This window comes from Haliotis asinina, chromosome 9, assembly GCF_037392515.1.
Source record: "Haliotis asinina isolate JCU_RB_2024 chromosome 9, JCU_Hal_asi_v2, whole genome shotgun sequence".
Taxonomy (NCBI): Eukaryota; Metazoa; Mollusca; class Gastropoda; order Lepetellida; family Haliotidae; genus Haliotis; species Haliotis asinina.
Window position 1 is genome coordinate 19,892,923 of NC_090288.1, and position 14,660 is coordinate 19,907,582.

At 50.8% G+C, this 14,660-nt stretch overlaps 2 protein-coding genes across 2 annotated transcripts; both read right to left on the reverse strand.

Moving 5' to 3' along the window:
• Nucleotides 1–2,148: 2,148 nt before the first annotated feature.
• LOC137297160 (uncharacterized protein F54H12.2-like) lies at nucleotides 2,149–3,018 on the reverse strand. Its single transcript, XM_067829176.1, has one exon. The coding sequence runs from the start codon at nucleotides 3,016–3,018 to the stop codon at nucleotides 2,149–2,151; it is 870 nt and encodes a 289-aa protein (XP_067685277.1).
• A 9,781-nt stretch (nucleotides 3,019–12,799) lies between these two features.
• On the reverse strand, nucleotides 12,800–13,702 carry LOC137297161 (uncharacterized). Its single transcript, XM_067829177.1, has one exon. It carries the CDS (start codon nucleotides 13,700–13,702, stop codon nucleotides 12,800–12,802), a length of 903 nt encoding a protein of 300 aa, XP_067685278.1.
• Between the last annotated feature and the right edge of the window lie 958 nt (nucleotides 13,703–14,660).

Below are 14,660 nucleotides of genomic sequence, written 5' to 3' on the forward strand. Positions count from 1 at the left end.
GTTGCTAGGCAACGGTGGTTTTTTGTGCGCGATCTCGCGGGATCTCGTGTGATCTCGCGAGAAGGAAGCGTGTTTCAAGATGGCGGCAGACGGACGGCACGGGACGGGACGAGGGAGGGTGGGAGGGAGGGAGGGAGGGAAGGGAAGGGAAGGAGAGGAGAGAGGGGGAGGAGGGAAGAGTGAGTGGAACGACGGCGATGGGATGGGATGCATCGTGTTTCAAGCAGTCTTTAGGGAGCAGGTGGGTGGCCCTGAAAAGGGCCGTGAGGTGTGGATGCTTCACAGTCAGCATCGGCAGATGAGTTGGAGTCCTCGGAAAACATATTTGCCGGGACAAATGCCATCGTGGAGGGATTGCGTTCCTTTGGGGACACCCCCACCACAATAGAGACATACGTAAAACTTGGCTGTGGGGACGACGTCGAATCGATCGGATGGACGGGCTTTCAGACAGGTAGGGCACATGATGAATCGCCACTGGTCTGCTAATTCTTGTAATGGCACCATTTCCGTGTTGGCTGTTTTCTTGGCTGTAGTGCCTGTTCTCGCAGTGGCTGGTGGTGGTCGCGCTGGCGTGTCAGCTCCTGTCGTTCCGTCGTCGTCGTTGCCGCCGTCTTCAATCTTGATGGTCGGTTCTAGTGGTGGTGAGGGTGTGGTGGTGGTGGTGGGAATGGGAATGAGGGGCGCTGTCCCTTCTTTCTCTTCTTCTTCCTCCTTCTTCGGGCTGCACCGGAGACACTGTTTCCGTCCACAGTTTCTTCGGTAAGGGGCTGGTCGGCCCATTTTCACTTTTCGTGTATCCATATCTACGTCACACAAACAAGGAGTCGACGATATGTGAGGGTGACTAGTCATGGCCACGTTTATATAGCCTCGACGACGTCACAGCCATGACGTCGTGCTTGCGCGTGAGATCGTAACGTCATCATGGCGCGTGAGGTCGTGACGTCATGGTCGTGAGGTGTTGTCTTGTGATTGGCTGAGTTCTGTTATATAAGATGAGGAGGAAGACGACAGCGGACAACCATGGAAGAAAACTGGGATCTAGAACTGATCTCCGTGGAGACACCCCCACCATCGCCAGCGCCCATCCCTCCACCACCACCGGCTTTTCCATCATGGCGACACTTGCCAGCTTGGCAGTGTCGCCAATGTCAGGGAGGGTTGCCCGTGTATTGCAAGGGCACGGATGACTACAGCGGGACTTTTCAATGCGTGCATTGCGGCACGGTGTTGAAAGATACTTATCATCACAGGGTCAAGTGCCCCGTGAAAACCAAGATAACCATTCACCCGTGTCAGTGCATGATGCCGCCCCTGTGGTCGTTGTGATCACCAAAACGAAAAAAAAACGGTCCTTTTCAGGACCATCCAACTTTCTCTAAAGAATGCTTTCATGCTATGACAGTCATAACAAGACATGTGTGTTGGGTTTTTTTTCAACGTTTTATTTCCCCCGCTAACAAGAACCATGGTGACAAAAGAGTCAGGATTAGGGGCGTCCCTGATCTTTTGTTTACAAACGGTAGGAACTCGAACATGAAGAGAACATCATAACATCAGAACCATAAGAACAACATGTTTGACAGGGCTGTGGATCCTGGACGTCGTTGTTGTTGTCTGGTAGGCGTGTGAGTTGAAACCAGCGTTTCACACGTTCTTCATTGACGAGGGTGTTGAAGGGATCAAACTGTTCCATCACGTCGTCGAAAGTCCATCCACGGGCACGATGAGCCATGACAAACAGGCAGTACATTCCGCAAGAGCTAGAGAACCAGGGTTGAAGTGAATTCACATTCCACCGCTGTGCGAGCCATCCACTGCAGGCCATGACATGCCAAACGTCCGGATGCAGTTGGTAGAGATCACTTATAGAATACCTTGGTCCATAGTAGTGGGTAGGGACGCCATAAATGTCAAAGTACTCAAAGACACCCGGTGCTGGACGATACACGCACACCCAGTGTTGTCCCGGGAGATGACTGGGGTCCGTGTTGACGATGTAAGCTTTAGGATAAGGTCCGTGTCGTTCACTTAGCACAGTGATGGCAAAGTGATCTCGGGCAAAAGTCCCTTGGTAAAGGGGTCGCAGCAGGGGGTCCTGTTGGACGTAGGCGTTCAAGTCCTTGGTCGTCAGTCCATCCATCCTTAGACCATCAGAGCGTTGCGGAACCGATCAATTTCCAACACGCTTTCGTATTCCTCGTAGCCGACGAGAGTGACCGGACGCGGTAACGGTTCTGCAAACTGGAGTTCGAGTCCCAACTTGCCTGTGTGTCGTGGGTAGTTATGGCCTTCGTCTGCTCCCAGATCTGCCGTCAAATCCACCACCCACAGTGTGAATCCGTTCCTGAACTCGTCTATGGTGAGGTTGCAGGGATGTTCTTGCCACAGGTGTCCCGTGTTGCAAAACAGGTTCATGTACAGCTGTTTGAGCGAACCACTGTTGTTCTGAAAGTCACTTTTGATTTCTGTGCCATGCACTTCCTGGCCATTGAGTTTCAGTTTGAGACTGGTCACGTTGTTGTGTTTGAAATGGAAGGGGTTCTTTTCCTTGCTACCGGCAAAAGCATCGTTGTCCACCAGTCCCAACACCACGCGTTTGGGCAGTTGTCCTCCCACCAGTTGATCTTTGTGGAAATCGCGCCCTCCTCCTGGAATGTCGTGAGCCGTGACTTGGACTCGGGTCAAAGGATATTTGGCCGTGACTCCTGGTGACATGTGTTTCACGTGCTGTTCCCGTATGGCAGGATCGATGTTGACTTGGCGTACGTAAAACTCGGCTTTGGTCAGTTCAAATCGACATTCCACATCTCCAGCACTCATCAAGTAGAAATCACTCGGGCTCCGAATCAGTTCTAGTTTCATGGGGACGCCATCCACCAGGTACCGGTCTTGGAGAAACAGGTCACAGTGGAGACGCCCTGTCAGTTCCACTTCTCGGGTGGGTAAAATGACCCGCCGTCGTGCGACGAGTCCTGCATTGACATTCTGAGCGACGGCATTGAAGTCATCCATTTTTCCATCTGTATCTCCAGGTGTCGGATACACTGATGTCCTACCATGTCAGTACGTGCCCAGACGACGGGGACGGAAATGGAGTGTCACGATGGTCTTCCCACTCTGGAATGGCACGGGTCGTCCTATGTCATCCATTAAATAGATTTGAATGGCATCCGTGGTTCCCTGACGCAATCCCATGTAGCGTACATGCTGGGGAGTTTTCATCATGACGCTGTCTTCCATCATTTGACGAGATACGGGAACATACATCAGTAAGGGAGTCATGGTATCCCCAACAATTTGATCTTCTACCACATCCGAGTAGACGTAAACCGTATCACAGCCAGCCAGATGGTCGGCTTCCTGTTCCCCCACCACAAGAGGACGGTCAAACACACTCACTTGGACAGGGTAAGTGGAGACTTGACTTATTTCCTCTGCTTCATCGACCACGGGGAGTTGCATGAATCCGAGCATGTGTACCAAGGAAACAGGCAACACCAGTTGCGTGGTGTAGGCAGACCTGATGGCATCGTGGTCTGGTTGGGTGGCTGTTTTGCAGGAAGAACCCGAGATGGCCCTGCACATGTCTTTCGGTGTGGGAGCATAAAAGTTGACGTGCGTTGGGCTGCGCATTTCAAATCGGAGTGCTTCTTTGGGGTAGTTCACGGTGACGGTGTAACGACCTCTGGCATCCGCCTGGTAGACATTAGCTGTATGCTTTTCCAACAATCGTGCTGAAGCAGGATGTTCAGTCTCTGGACCAGTTCTCGAGCGGAATACACGCCTTCGGGAATGATCACCTTTTCGCTGACGGCTCGGATGATGCCTGGGTTCTCTTCGATCACGGTCGCATCCGGTGCTCCTGAACTGTAAATCCTGGTCAAGCATTCCAAGTTCACGCGAAGCACAAACCAGTTGAAGGGGTACGACACATTGTACCACGTCATGGGAAAATGAAGTTCACTGACGCCCACTTCCCACTCTTGACGATTCACTTGAATGGTAAAGGGGAGTTTGACTTCGTAATGGTTCACCTTGTTGTCGGGATGAACATCCATGGACGCATCGCTGGGTAAGGTGACGTAAAAGTCCCGCTTGGAGGAAAACAAGGACATGGCCATCCTTTCTTTTTGCTCTTAGGGAACCAGACTGGACATGGAGGGAGTCGAAGATGCGGTAGCGGCAGCAGGAGCAGAAGAAGAAGTCAACGATGACGGCGACGATGATACCAACGTGGGTTGTGGGAGCAAGTATCCCAACGAACTGGCCAACAACGCTGTCCACAACTGTTTCTCACCGTGGTCCAATGCCAACTGAACCATGCTCATGACGACCACGCCATATATCAGCAACACTTGGGAGAAAAACACCACTTCACTGCGTGGCAAGTCCATGCCAAAACAACACCAACGTGAGGAGGAGGAGGAAGCCTTCTCCTTGCACCTGAGCCTGGGTTCGCTCTGCATGATCGGGCAGGGAGTATGACCCAAATGACGGTGACAGAGGGATGCCACCCTTATTTAAAAGACCAAATGAGCCGCAGGGATCCATGAATCGAAGCTGGCCGGGTAACCTGACCACCTCACTAACACTTCGTCCTTCTTTTGACGCCGTCGACGTTTCAAGACCTGATCGACTTTGTACACGTCATCCGTTTTCTGAATGGGTTGTAGTTCCTCGCGGTAAAAGGTGCCTTGGAGCACTTCTCCATGATCATCTTTCACTCGGTAGACAGGAGGCACACGCCCTTTCACGACGCGATCCACGGTGAACAATTCGCTGGTCCAGTTGGGAAGATACCCTTTGTCAAAGGTCCCTTTGGTCTTGTTCAAGCGAACATGGGTCCCAGGTAACAAGAGAGAACGCTGGTGTTGATGGTGCTTCTGCTTCTGCTGACGTTGCTTCTGCCGTTGCTTCTGGCGCTCCATGTGATCCAACACCCGAATTTCGTCGTAAGGGTTGTGGGGATGCACATCCACGGATCGCTGTCCGATCGTGCGATGAATGCGATGATAGTATCCATGCATCAGCTGGGGTAAAGCCTTGAGGTAGTGACGTGTTCCATGTTGGGTGAAATAACGCCACATACGGTTTTTCAACGTTCTTTGAAAACGTTCCACCACCGAGGCTTTGGTTTCTGGGTTTTGGCTGGTGTAGAAATGAATGTCCTGTTTCTTGAGGAAGGCTTGGAAAGTTTTATTGACAAATTCGGTCCCTTTGTCCGTCTGCAACATGGAGGGCACACGTCCTTCAGCTTGTTTCAGGATTCGTTGAAAGGCTTCGATCAACGTGGTGCCGGTCTTGGACTTCATGGGTTGCACCCAAGCCATTTTGGAGAAGACATCGATGACACACAGCAGATACCGATAACCTTGGTTCTCTTTCTGATAGGCGAGGAGGTTGCTCAAATCGGCTTGCCACAATTCGTCCACACCGCTCACACGGTAATGATCCCTGGAAAAGGATCGTCGGGCAGGTTTGTGCAAGGTGTACGTGTCCTGGGTTTTCAACCATTGTCGAACCTGATGTTGCGTGAGTGGGGGTTTCCCCTTCTGGGTCCTCCCCTTCTGGGGTTTCCCCTTCTGGGATTTCCCTTTCTGGGGTTTCCCTTTCTGGGATCCCACGGCTTGCTGTTTGACTGCTGCTTGCCACAAACCACGCCACCCTCCATAGCCTGCTGGATGTTTGGGATCGTAATAAGTATGGTGAAGCCATCGTGCCCAGGCAGGCGACAAAGAGGAGGAGGAGGAGGAGGACTTGCTGCTGTTGTTGTTGTTTCTCTGGGGACGTCTCATGCTAACACTGTTGTAGATGTCACCCTCTGCTCTCTTTTATGATTAAAAGTCAATCCATTGACGCACTCGGTTCAGAGGGGAAGAGGGAGTCTCTGTCTTCTTCTTCTTCTTCTTGACGCCAGCAAGATTCGATTAAGGTGGTGTTAAAAACAAGGCTTCTCCTCCTGGACGTTTGACACGGGTGTCAGGTGGTGTTGCCTGTCGTGTGCCAGGTTGCTGGGTGGTGGATGCTGATCCTTTTGTTTTCATCATCCAGGACCAATGGAGAGGGTTGCCAATCAGTTCATGAGGGACGTTGCTGGAAGCGAGATACTGAGCCAGAACGTTCCAACCCCGTGGAGGATCTGCTTTGGTACGTTGTCGCACCAGATCATTGATGAGATCCACCATGTGAGTCCCAGGCATGGGTTCCCCTTCCACCACTAATTGACCGTTTTCATTCCAACCCAAGTAAGGATGGGCTTGTATCCGTGCCATCAACTGTTTGGCCTTGGCTTGCAGCGTTTTAGGAATCGTTTGCACCACGTCATTCAGAATGAGGTCAGAGGAGGATGAGGAGTGTTCTGAAACAAAAGAATCAAAGAACAACATGAGTCAGTGACTCTGTAACCGGCTTCGCGCTCTCCAAGCTTAGGATGACAGCTCTCTTAGTCTTAAGACTTGTAGACCTAAGACTTCTAGGCGACCTCTACACAGGCCAGAGTGTAACTCAGTAAGTAAACCGTACTTACGGGGAGCAGCTAGGAGGGGAGGAGTCCCTCCTTTCCCGAGGGGTGTTGTTCCTTCCTGACTGGTGTTGGCAGGGATTCCATTCCATGGTTGCGTACGGCTGGTGCGTCATGCTGTTGTTGTTGTTGCTGCAGCTGCTGCTGCTTTGTCTTGAAACGCCAACATTTGTTGCAACAAGGTGTTATACTGCTGCTCTCTGTCCCTGAAGGGTATCGTGTCATCACGAACGAGGGTATCCATATCGTGAAGCGTGTGTAACCGTTTCTGTTCCAACAGGTTGGACTTGAGCAAATGACGTTGTCGTTTTTCGTCTTGCAGACTTTGCCATACCTCTTCGGGGACCATGACCATCTTTCATGCATGCTTCATCATGGTGCAGAGACAACTAACCCCAATCCGAGAGGATCCCTGTATTTATGATCATATCCCCAACAGACCAGACACCAAAGGACCCACCACCGAGGCCAAGGCAGACAAGAGACCCAATCCCCTGCCTTTCTGTTGTAACAGTTTGCGTTTCTTGGCCACAGACACTTTCTTTTTCATCAACGTATGCATGAGTGGACCATGCTTTTGTAAACGATGTCGTTGCTGTGCTGTCATGGGAATGTTACCTCCATACAAATTCACCACACTTTCGCAGATGGCTTGAATCAGTTCAGACAGAGCATGCTTCAAAATAGCCTATCGCATGGCTGGTGTTGCTGTAGGACTACACACATGACAGAGCGCTTCTTTGTGACGTTTCAAACGGGCAGACATGATGTTCCTGCTGCTACTGCTGCTACCATGGAACTGACAAGGATAAGGATGAGATACCTCTATTTATTTAGGGTAGCGTCAGTGGAGGAAGTGGGAGTAATGCCGTTGTCTTCTTGTTCTTTTTCTTCTGGCTTCGTAACACCATGCGGGTCAAGGCTGCCCCTGGGTCTGTTTTCTTGTTGTTGCCCTTCTTGGTCTGTTTCCTGGAGTGACGACGCCCCTGAGGTTTCCTTTGAGGCTGCCTCTGAGGTGGCCTTTGAGGCTGCCTTTGAGGTTTCCCTTGAGGTTTCCTTTGCCGACGAGTTGGGTGTTGTCGCTTCTGTTGTTCCTCCTGCAGGTAGAACTGCCAGTTCAACAAGATGCGTGTCAACACGCCTGCCAACGTCCCACTGCCACTGCGTTTCATCAGGTAACTCAGACGTTCATCCACAGGCAAACGTGGATTGGTCATCTTGGTTAACACGTCTTGGTGTCTCAACAGCCAGGTCTTGTGTTGCGTCTTCAAAGGAACACGTCCTGCTCGCATATTTCTCACGGCGATGGAAAACCATTGCAACAGCCGATGACGTCCTTTGATAGCCACACTCTCTGCCAAAGGCAAGCGTTTCACAAGGCGGATGGGTTTGACTCTTCTGCGTGTCGCCGGTTTGGAGCGTGTCGTTTTGGTGGAGCTAGGAGCACGAGGTCGTTGAATCATGGCCGGAGACGTCAAGGGTTGAAAGGGTTGAATCATGGTAGGAGACGACGACGACGAGAACGAAGGGGTGACATCAAAAGAAGAAGAAGAAGGAGGAGGCGACAAGGTGACGGCAGGTGAAGCACGATGCGTATAGACAGGGACAAACGTGTTTGCTGCTGCCGCCATGGTGGGAGTGGCGGGGTACAGCTCTTTTAAGGAAGGTCTTCTGGGTTTGGCAGAGGAGGAGGAGGAGAAGGAGGAGGAGAAGGAAGCAGGAGGAAGAGATGTCCTGAGACTTTCGTACAACCGCTGTACACCCGAGCGATGACGTTCGGTGGGATCACGTCCCAAGGTGTTGGGGAGGGTTTTATGAGCGGGTTTAAACAAGCCTGTGGCAACAACAGCATGTTTGCGGGGCTGGGTCTGTTTTCGTCTGTTTCCCATGGCAGGTCAGACTCAACTGATGGGTCAGGTCGACAGTCAGCGCTATTTATCACTTGGGAACGTAAAGGGTGGTGGGGTTGCGAAAGAGATGAGTACGCACACGATGTTCTTTGGCCGTGGTGGATTTCAAGTCCAGAAACAGATAGGAATAAGGAGCCAAGGTGGCATCCTCGTAGGCTGCTCGAAGGAAATCCGTCTGTCCTGGAAAGATTTGTCGAGCCAAGTGATCCATTTGAGAGGCATCCCTCAGGTTTTTAAACAGCACCAGATAGTGAGCATTTAAACTAATGGTGCGATGATGAGGCGTCGAGGCAAAGAGGTTTTGCGTCAGGTACAACACGGACGTGTTGCGATGATGACTTTTCTTAGTAAACCATCGCAACACGTCTGCCTCTTCCTCTTTGCTATGATCGCCCAGCAAATCGTCAATGATCAACCAGTGGGGTGCAGGCAAACCACCCCCACCCCCAGCCCCAACAGACCCTGCTGCAGGTAACTGCGTGTTGGCTTCGCTCATGGTTTGCACAAAGGTCAGGGGAAGGTTTAACTTTGATGTCAACACTTCCAAATCTTCGTGCATGGGTTGCCATTCACTGTACACCCAAACGATCCCCTGAGGGGGTAGATCGAGAATCCCTGGTTGAAACACTTGTTCCAGCAACGTTTTGACGAACGACGTTTTACCCGACCCTGTAGGGCCTGCAATCAACATGGTAAAAGGATGACGTAACGTGAGTGGCGTGACCATGGCATCCACCAGGTCGTCGCCCCTTAACTGTGTCCCTGACATGGTCCCTGACAGTGTCCCTGACAGTGTCCCTGACAGTGTCCCTGACATACGTCTTATCGCTCTGCAGGTGACACCAGAAATGACCTCAAGGATCGATGAACCTTGAAGATATATACAACACATTCAAACCATTCACGTTGAATTTTATTGGAACAACACCAACAACTTGTGAACCACAACAACAACAACAACAGATCACCACCAGTTCAAATGGTCGTGGGGATTACAAGTCGAACAACGTAGAAAGTCCATTTGTCCAGGATGAAAATGATTTTCATCGTTAAACATGGGAATATCTGGATAGTCCTCGGGAGGCATCATCTCTGATGCAGTCATCTCGGATGAAGTCGTCTCTGGAGCCATCACGGATGTCATCATGGGATCTGCCGTCATCAGGCCTGAATGAGCAGACGTGTCGGCGGAAGTCTCCCCTGGCACTGTTGTTGTTGTCTGCTTTGCATCAGTCATGGGGACAGTCGACGGTGGCATCTCTGGTGACAGCATCGGTAGTAGATCATACAAGTCTTGTAGATCAGGAGGCAACTCATCGTGGGGTGTTGCGTCGGGGCTAGCAGGAGAGGGTAACTTGTCGGGGTTGACATCAACAGTTTGCTGATCATTGTTCCACAGCACATCAGACGTCATCTGTTTCTTGACACTCTGTGGGTCTGCTGCCTTGGTGGTGGTGGTGGTGGTGGTGGTGGTGGTAGGGGCTTCCTTCTTCTTCGTCTTCTTCGTGGTAGGGGTACCTTTGGGAGGGGTACCTTTGGGAAGGGTACTCTTGAGACAAGTACTCTTGGGAGAGACACTCTTGGGAGAGGGACCCTTGAGAGAGATACTCTTGGACACCTTCTTAGGGAATGCCTTGACGGGAACCTTCTCCTCCAACTTCTGTTTCTTTTGTTTTGGAGGAGCCGTGGCAGGGGTATCCTTAGGATTGACCAGGGTCTTCTTGGTGGGTGTTTTCTTCTTCTTCTTGCTGACCACCACCACCTCCTCCTCCTTCTGTGTCTTCCTCGTCATTGTGGCGGCAGGGGTTGTCCCTGGTGGTGGTATCACCACCCATTTAGGAGGGACGGCCTTGGGTGTCTTGACTTTTGTCTCTTTGGAGGATTCCGACTTACGAACGGTATAAGTGACACAGATGAGGTCCTCATGGATGATGAGTACGTCCTTCACATGATAACGTTCATCCTGGAGAAGAGCAAAGTACCTCGAAGGGGATTGGATGTATTCAGCCCTCATGATGTGGACCATGTTGGAAGAAGGGAGCCTACAAATGCTCTGTGCGGTCGCGTACTTTGTTGAGTTAAGTAAGTGAAAACCATACTTACTGTGCTGACGTGGAGATGCTGCCATGCTGACTGAACTGGTACGACTGAAGACGTCTCGATGGATCCCGAGTTTTTTATAGTCCACAGCAGCTGCACGTGCTATGACGTCACGCATTGACGTCACGCATGGCGTCACGAGCCTGTTGCTTCTGCACCGCCTCTTGCACCGCTTGTCTGATCTGTTCTAAGAAGTGTCTCTCTTCCAGATACGTGGCGATCACAAACAGCAACGTGAACAACATGATGATGAATGACAAGTCTCACACACAAACTCTTCTTTATATATACACATACATACGATGACGTCATGACCTTGGATGACATCACTCGGTCGTCTCTGTCACTGTGACTGCTTCTGCATCGCTTCTCTGACCTGTTCTAAGAAGTGACTCCGTGACTCCGTCCCTCCATAAGATCAGCCTTCTACGATCATCCCAAACATCCTGCAGAGTCAGTTGTCGTCTGTCACTGGGTGGAGCCTCTCTGGGAGTCTCTGTGGGAGTCTCTACTCCCAACACTCTCATGGCGTCTGTCTCGCCACATTCCTTCAACGCTTTGCAAAAGAGGGTGTAAGCTTGGGGTCCTCGCCGGGGTAGAACATCTAATAAAGCTCTGATTGTAAGAGGTTTGTGGTACCTCCATGATGTCAGCCTTCATGAAGAGGGTAAGGAGTTTAAACTCCACCAATTTGTCGACCACAGCTTCGATATCTTTGATGGCTACGACGAGACTGAAGCGATTGGTCCTGAGCTTATCACGGTGAACAGACTGCATCCTTTTGTGTTTTTTGGCTTGGGGGTGCAACATACCGAAAACCAAGAGGTGAGTGTGTGTGTGCGCTCTCTCTCTCTGACGACTAAAGTCAGAATGAGGAGTTGCGTTGAGGAGGTCTTTATGCCGCGTGACGTCAGGACACGTGACTTTATGACACGTGACTTTATGACACGTGACTTTATGACAACAGGGTTTGACCAATGAGGTGTTAGGAGGGTGTGCGACCATGGACTCCACCAGGTCTGTGCTTAACAAGATCATCATAAAAAAGGGTGACCATGGACTCCACCAGGTCTAACCCTGAAGACAAATGACACGACACATGAATATCAATACATCACATGATGTTTTTATGACTCTTGATAAACATACAAACAAACAAACCATGTATACAGTATCATCAGTTTTCTTGTCCATGACATGATCAGCAACCACAACAACAGTCACTTTGTTGAGTCCTCAGGCATAGTCACTCACCCTTATAGCCATAAGCTAGTGTTTCGACTGGCATGCCTTCGGAATCGTAAATCACGCGTCGCTTGGTGTACACCATGCGGTACACTTTGCTGGTGTCCTTGGACAGCAAGGTGTTGTTCTGGCGGAGTCCTGTCCGTATGATCCGACGTGGATAAGGCACAGTGATGCTGACTCGATCCCTCTTACAGATGAGATTCTTCATGCTGTCAAAGTGAACGTATTGACTTGCTCTGTGATTCAGAGTAAATCCTCGGACTTTGCTGACAGCTACTACACTGCCGTCGGGTTGAGGATGTCGTAGCTTGTAGGTGTAGTTCTTGGGCCCTGCCGATGCAAAGATCTGAATGCTATTGCCCCCTCCCAGCTCGTCGGTGAGTTCTCCCAAGGTGTCTCCCAGGGGAGGGTTGTACTGTAGGGGACGATGAATGTAAATGATACTGTCTGTATCAAAGTACAGGATGCGGCGATCCAAAGGTTTCAGGTAGGAGTAGAGCTTGAGACGGGCTTGTGCTGTGACCCAGGCTGCAATGACCACGTTGTGAGCAGGATGTAGGTCGCGAAATTCTGGGCGAGGTTCATACGTGACACAGAGGAGGTCTTCGTTGATAATGTTGACATCCTTTACTTGGCACTGTTCATCCCGAAGGAGGGCAAAGTACCTTTGTGGAGAACTGATGTACTCTGTCCTGTCGAACCCGATACGTTGACCAAACTTGCCCCAGTGGTTGTTTAGGCAGGCTTTCGCGAGGGCACGTAGTCCAGGGTTTTTGCGAATGTGAGCACGATCCAACGTGACTCCTTCTTTTTGCTAAATCTCCCTGATGTACTCCTCGGGGTCTGTACAACCTTCAGGGTATCCGCTGGCCTCTTGTTTGATCTGGAAGAAATTGTTTACATACTTGGCAAACAATCCTCCCTCTTGCGTGTCAGGGTCGTAGGTGGTGAGACTGTCAAAATACCAAGCCTCGTAGATGTCAAGGACTTGATAGCCACACTCTTGAACGGCATACTACAACTCCTTGCTGACGTAGGTGCCCACCCATGCTCGATCTTCGTCACCGTGGGGACAGGAGCCAACAAACTCTTCTTCAGCACAAGTGCGACACAGAGGAAACAGCAGCTTGCCATGGACGCGGTAAGGAAGCACAGGATGGTAGAGGTCCGTGGGTGGCAAGACCCGACACTGAATGAGTCCATGTAGGTCAAACAAGTCTGACACGGGAGGATGATCCTTGATCTCGGGATGTCCCAAGGGGTACGTGCCATACTTGCAGATGTAAGGGTAGAGAGAACACACGTCCACATATTTGATCTCTTCCTCTTCCTTCGCTTCATAGTAGAGTTTGGTGGCGTTGGTGCGTCCTCCAAAGAAAGCCTCTCTGGGATCCAATGGATCAGGCAGGTTAGCATGAGGTCCTTGCAGGGTGGTCAGGAACGCTCTCAGATCCTCGGTGTCTTTCTGTTCTTTCAAGAAATCACATTCCCACTGGGTCACTACTTGGTCGATGTCAGGATGCTGTCGTAACACACCGAGCCGGTACATGGTGTGATGGAATCGTTCCCAAGGGGTTGTGCCCAGGGTGGCATGGGGTTCACTTCGGCCTGTCTTGTAACATCGAGTACATCCATGCCAGAAACAACCCAGGTATTCGTACACGGTACGTGTGTTGGCATCATAACCGTCCACCGTGTAGCGGCTACCATCACCACCATCAAAGCCAGCTTCCCCACCATTACAAGCATGTTGTATGTGGAGGCCAGGGTGTTGATGCATGATCCAGTTCAACCAGTGCAGACACTGAAGAGAGTAATGACGCTGTGGACGATAGCCTTGTGGAGGTATGATGGCAATGGTACGTGGTTCCAAAAACAGCTTTCTGAAAGTGAGCATACAAGCCATGGGGAGAGTCATTGCTTCGTAGAAAGGGTCCACGTCATTCTGCTGAATGAAGATGTGACGAATGGCAGCACAACCTCGACGTAAAATATCCACATCACTGACAGTAGGCCAACAGTTCTTTGTCCAGATCAAAGGCGACCACTTCAGCCACTCGTGCATCGTACCAGGTCAAGAAAGCTTGACGTTCTGCAGGAAACATGCTGTCAGGATCATAAGTGGAGGCGGGAGGATAAGGACCCACATAACCTTGGTTATGGTCGGTGTTGAAAAAGTGTGGAAAGTATCCTTTCTTGAGTTCCGTCAATCCAAACGTTTTTGGAAACTGTTTGAGAGCCATGGTGAGGAAATTGAGGGAATCCTTGAAGACGAGACGCCCCACAGTCATCTGCAAGATGTGATTCCCTCGTAGCGTGACCTGCGGTGCTTTCACGAGATGGCGGTGGAAGTACTGTTGGAGCAAGTGCCCATCATACCCAAGGTAATTGTGAGCCATGACCAACACTTTGTCATCGTCAATGGCAACGTTTTCTTCTGGTTCTTCGTCATCGTCTTCTTCTTGTTCCACATCAACTGGGGAGGATGGTTTGGCGTTTCGAGGGTGGACAGTTTGATGATGGTGCCTTCCGTTTCTTTACGGTTTTCTTTTCCGCCAGACTGAGCAACCAGTCGCCCATGTCCTTCAAGGTGGTCGCCCCTCGAAACACTTTGACACGACTAGGTCCTTCTCCTTCTTTACGCCTGGGACACTTTTCGCAAAGTTCGCTCGAGGCCTCGGGAATACATTTGCCACATCCCAGATGCACCACACACAAGTTGGGAACGTGTGTACCTTGATCTTGGGTGCATTCAAAGTCGTAAAAGATAAACTGACGCTGTTGCCGTTCTTTGTCTTCATTCCTTTTTTCACCATCATCGTTGCATTTGGGTGGTCCGATGGGTGTCATGTAGCACTGATGGTTGGGTTTCAAGG

Coding starts and splice junctions, on each gene's coding strand:
- LOC137297160 (XM_067829176.1), bottom strand. CDS start 3,018: ATGGATGACTTCAATGCCGTCGCTCAGAATGTCAATGCAGGACTCGTC.
- LOC137297161 (XM_067829177.1), bottom strand. CDS start 13,702: ATGACTCTCCCCATGGCTTGTATGCTCACTTTCAGAAAGCTGTTTTTG.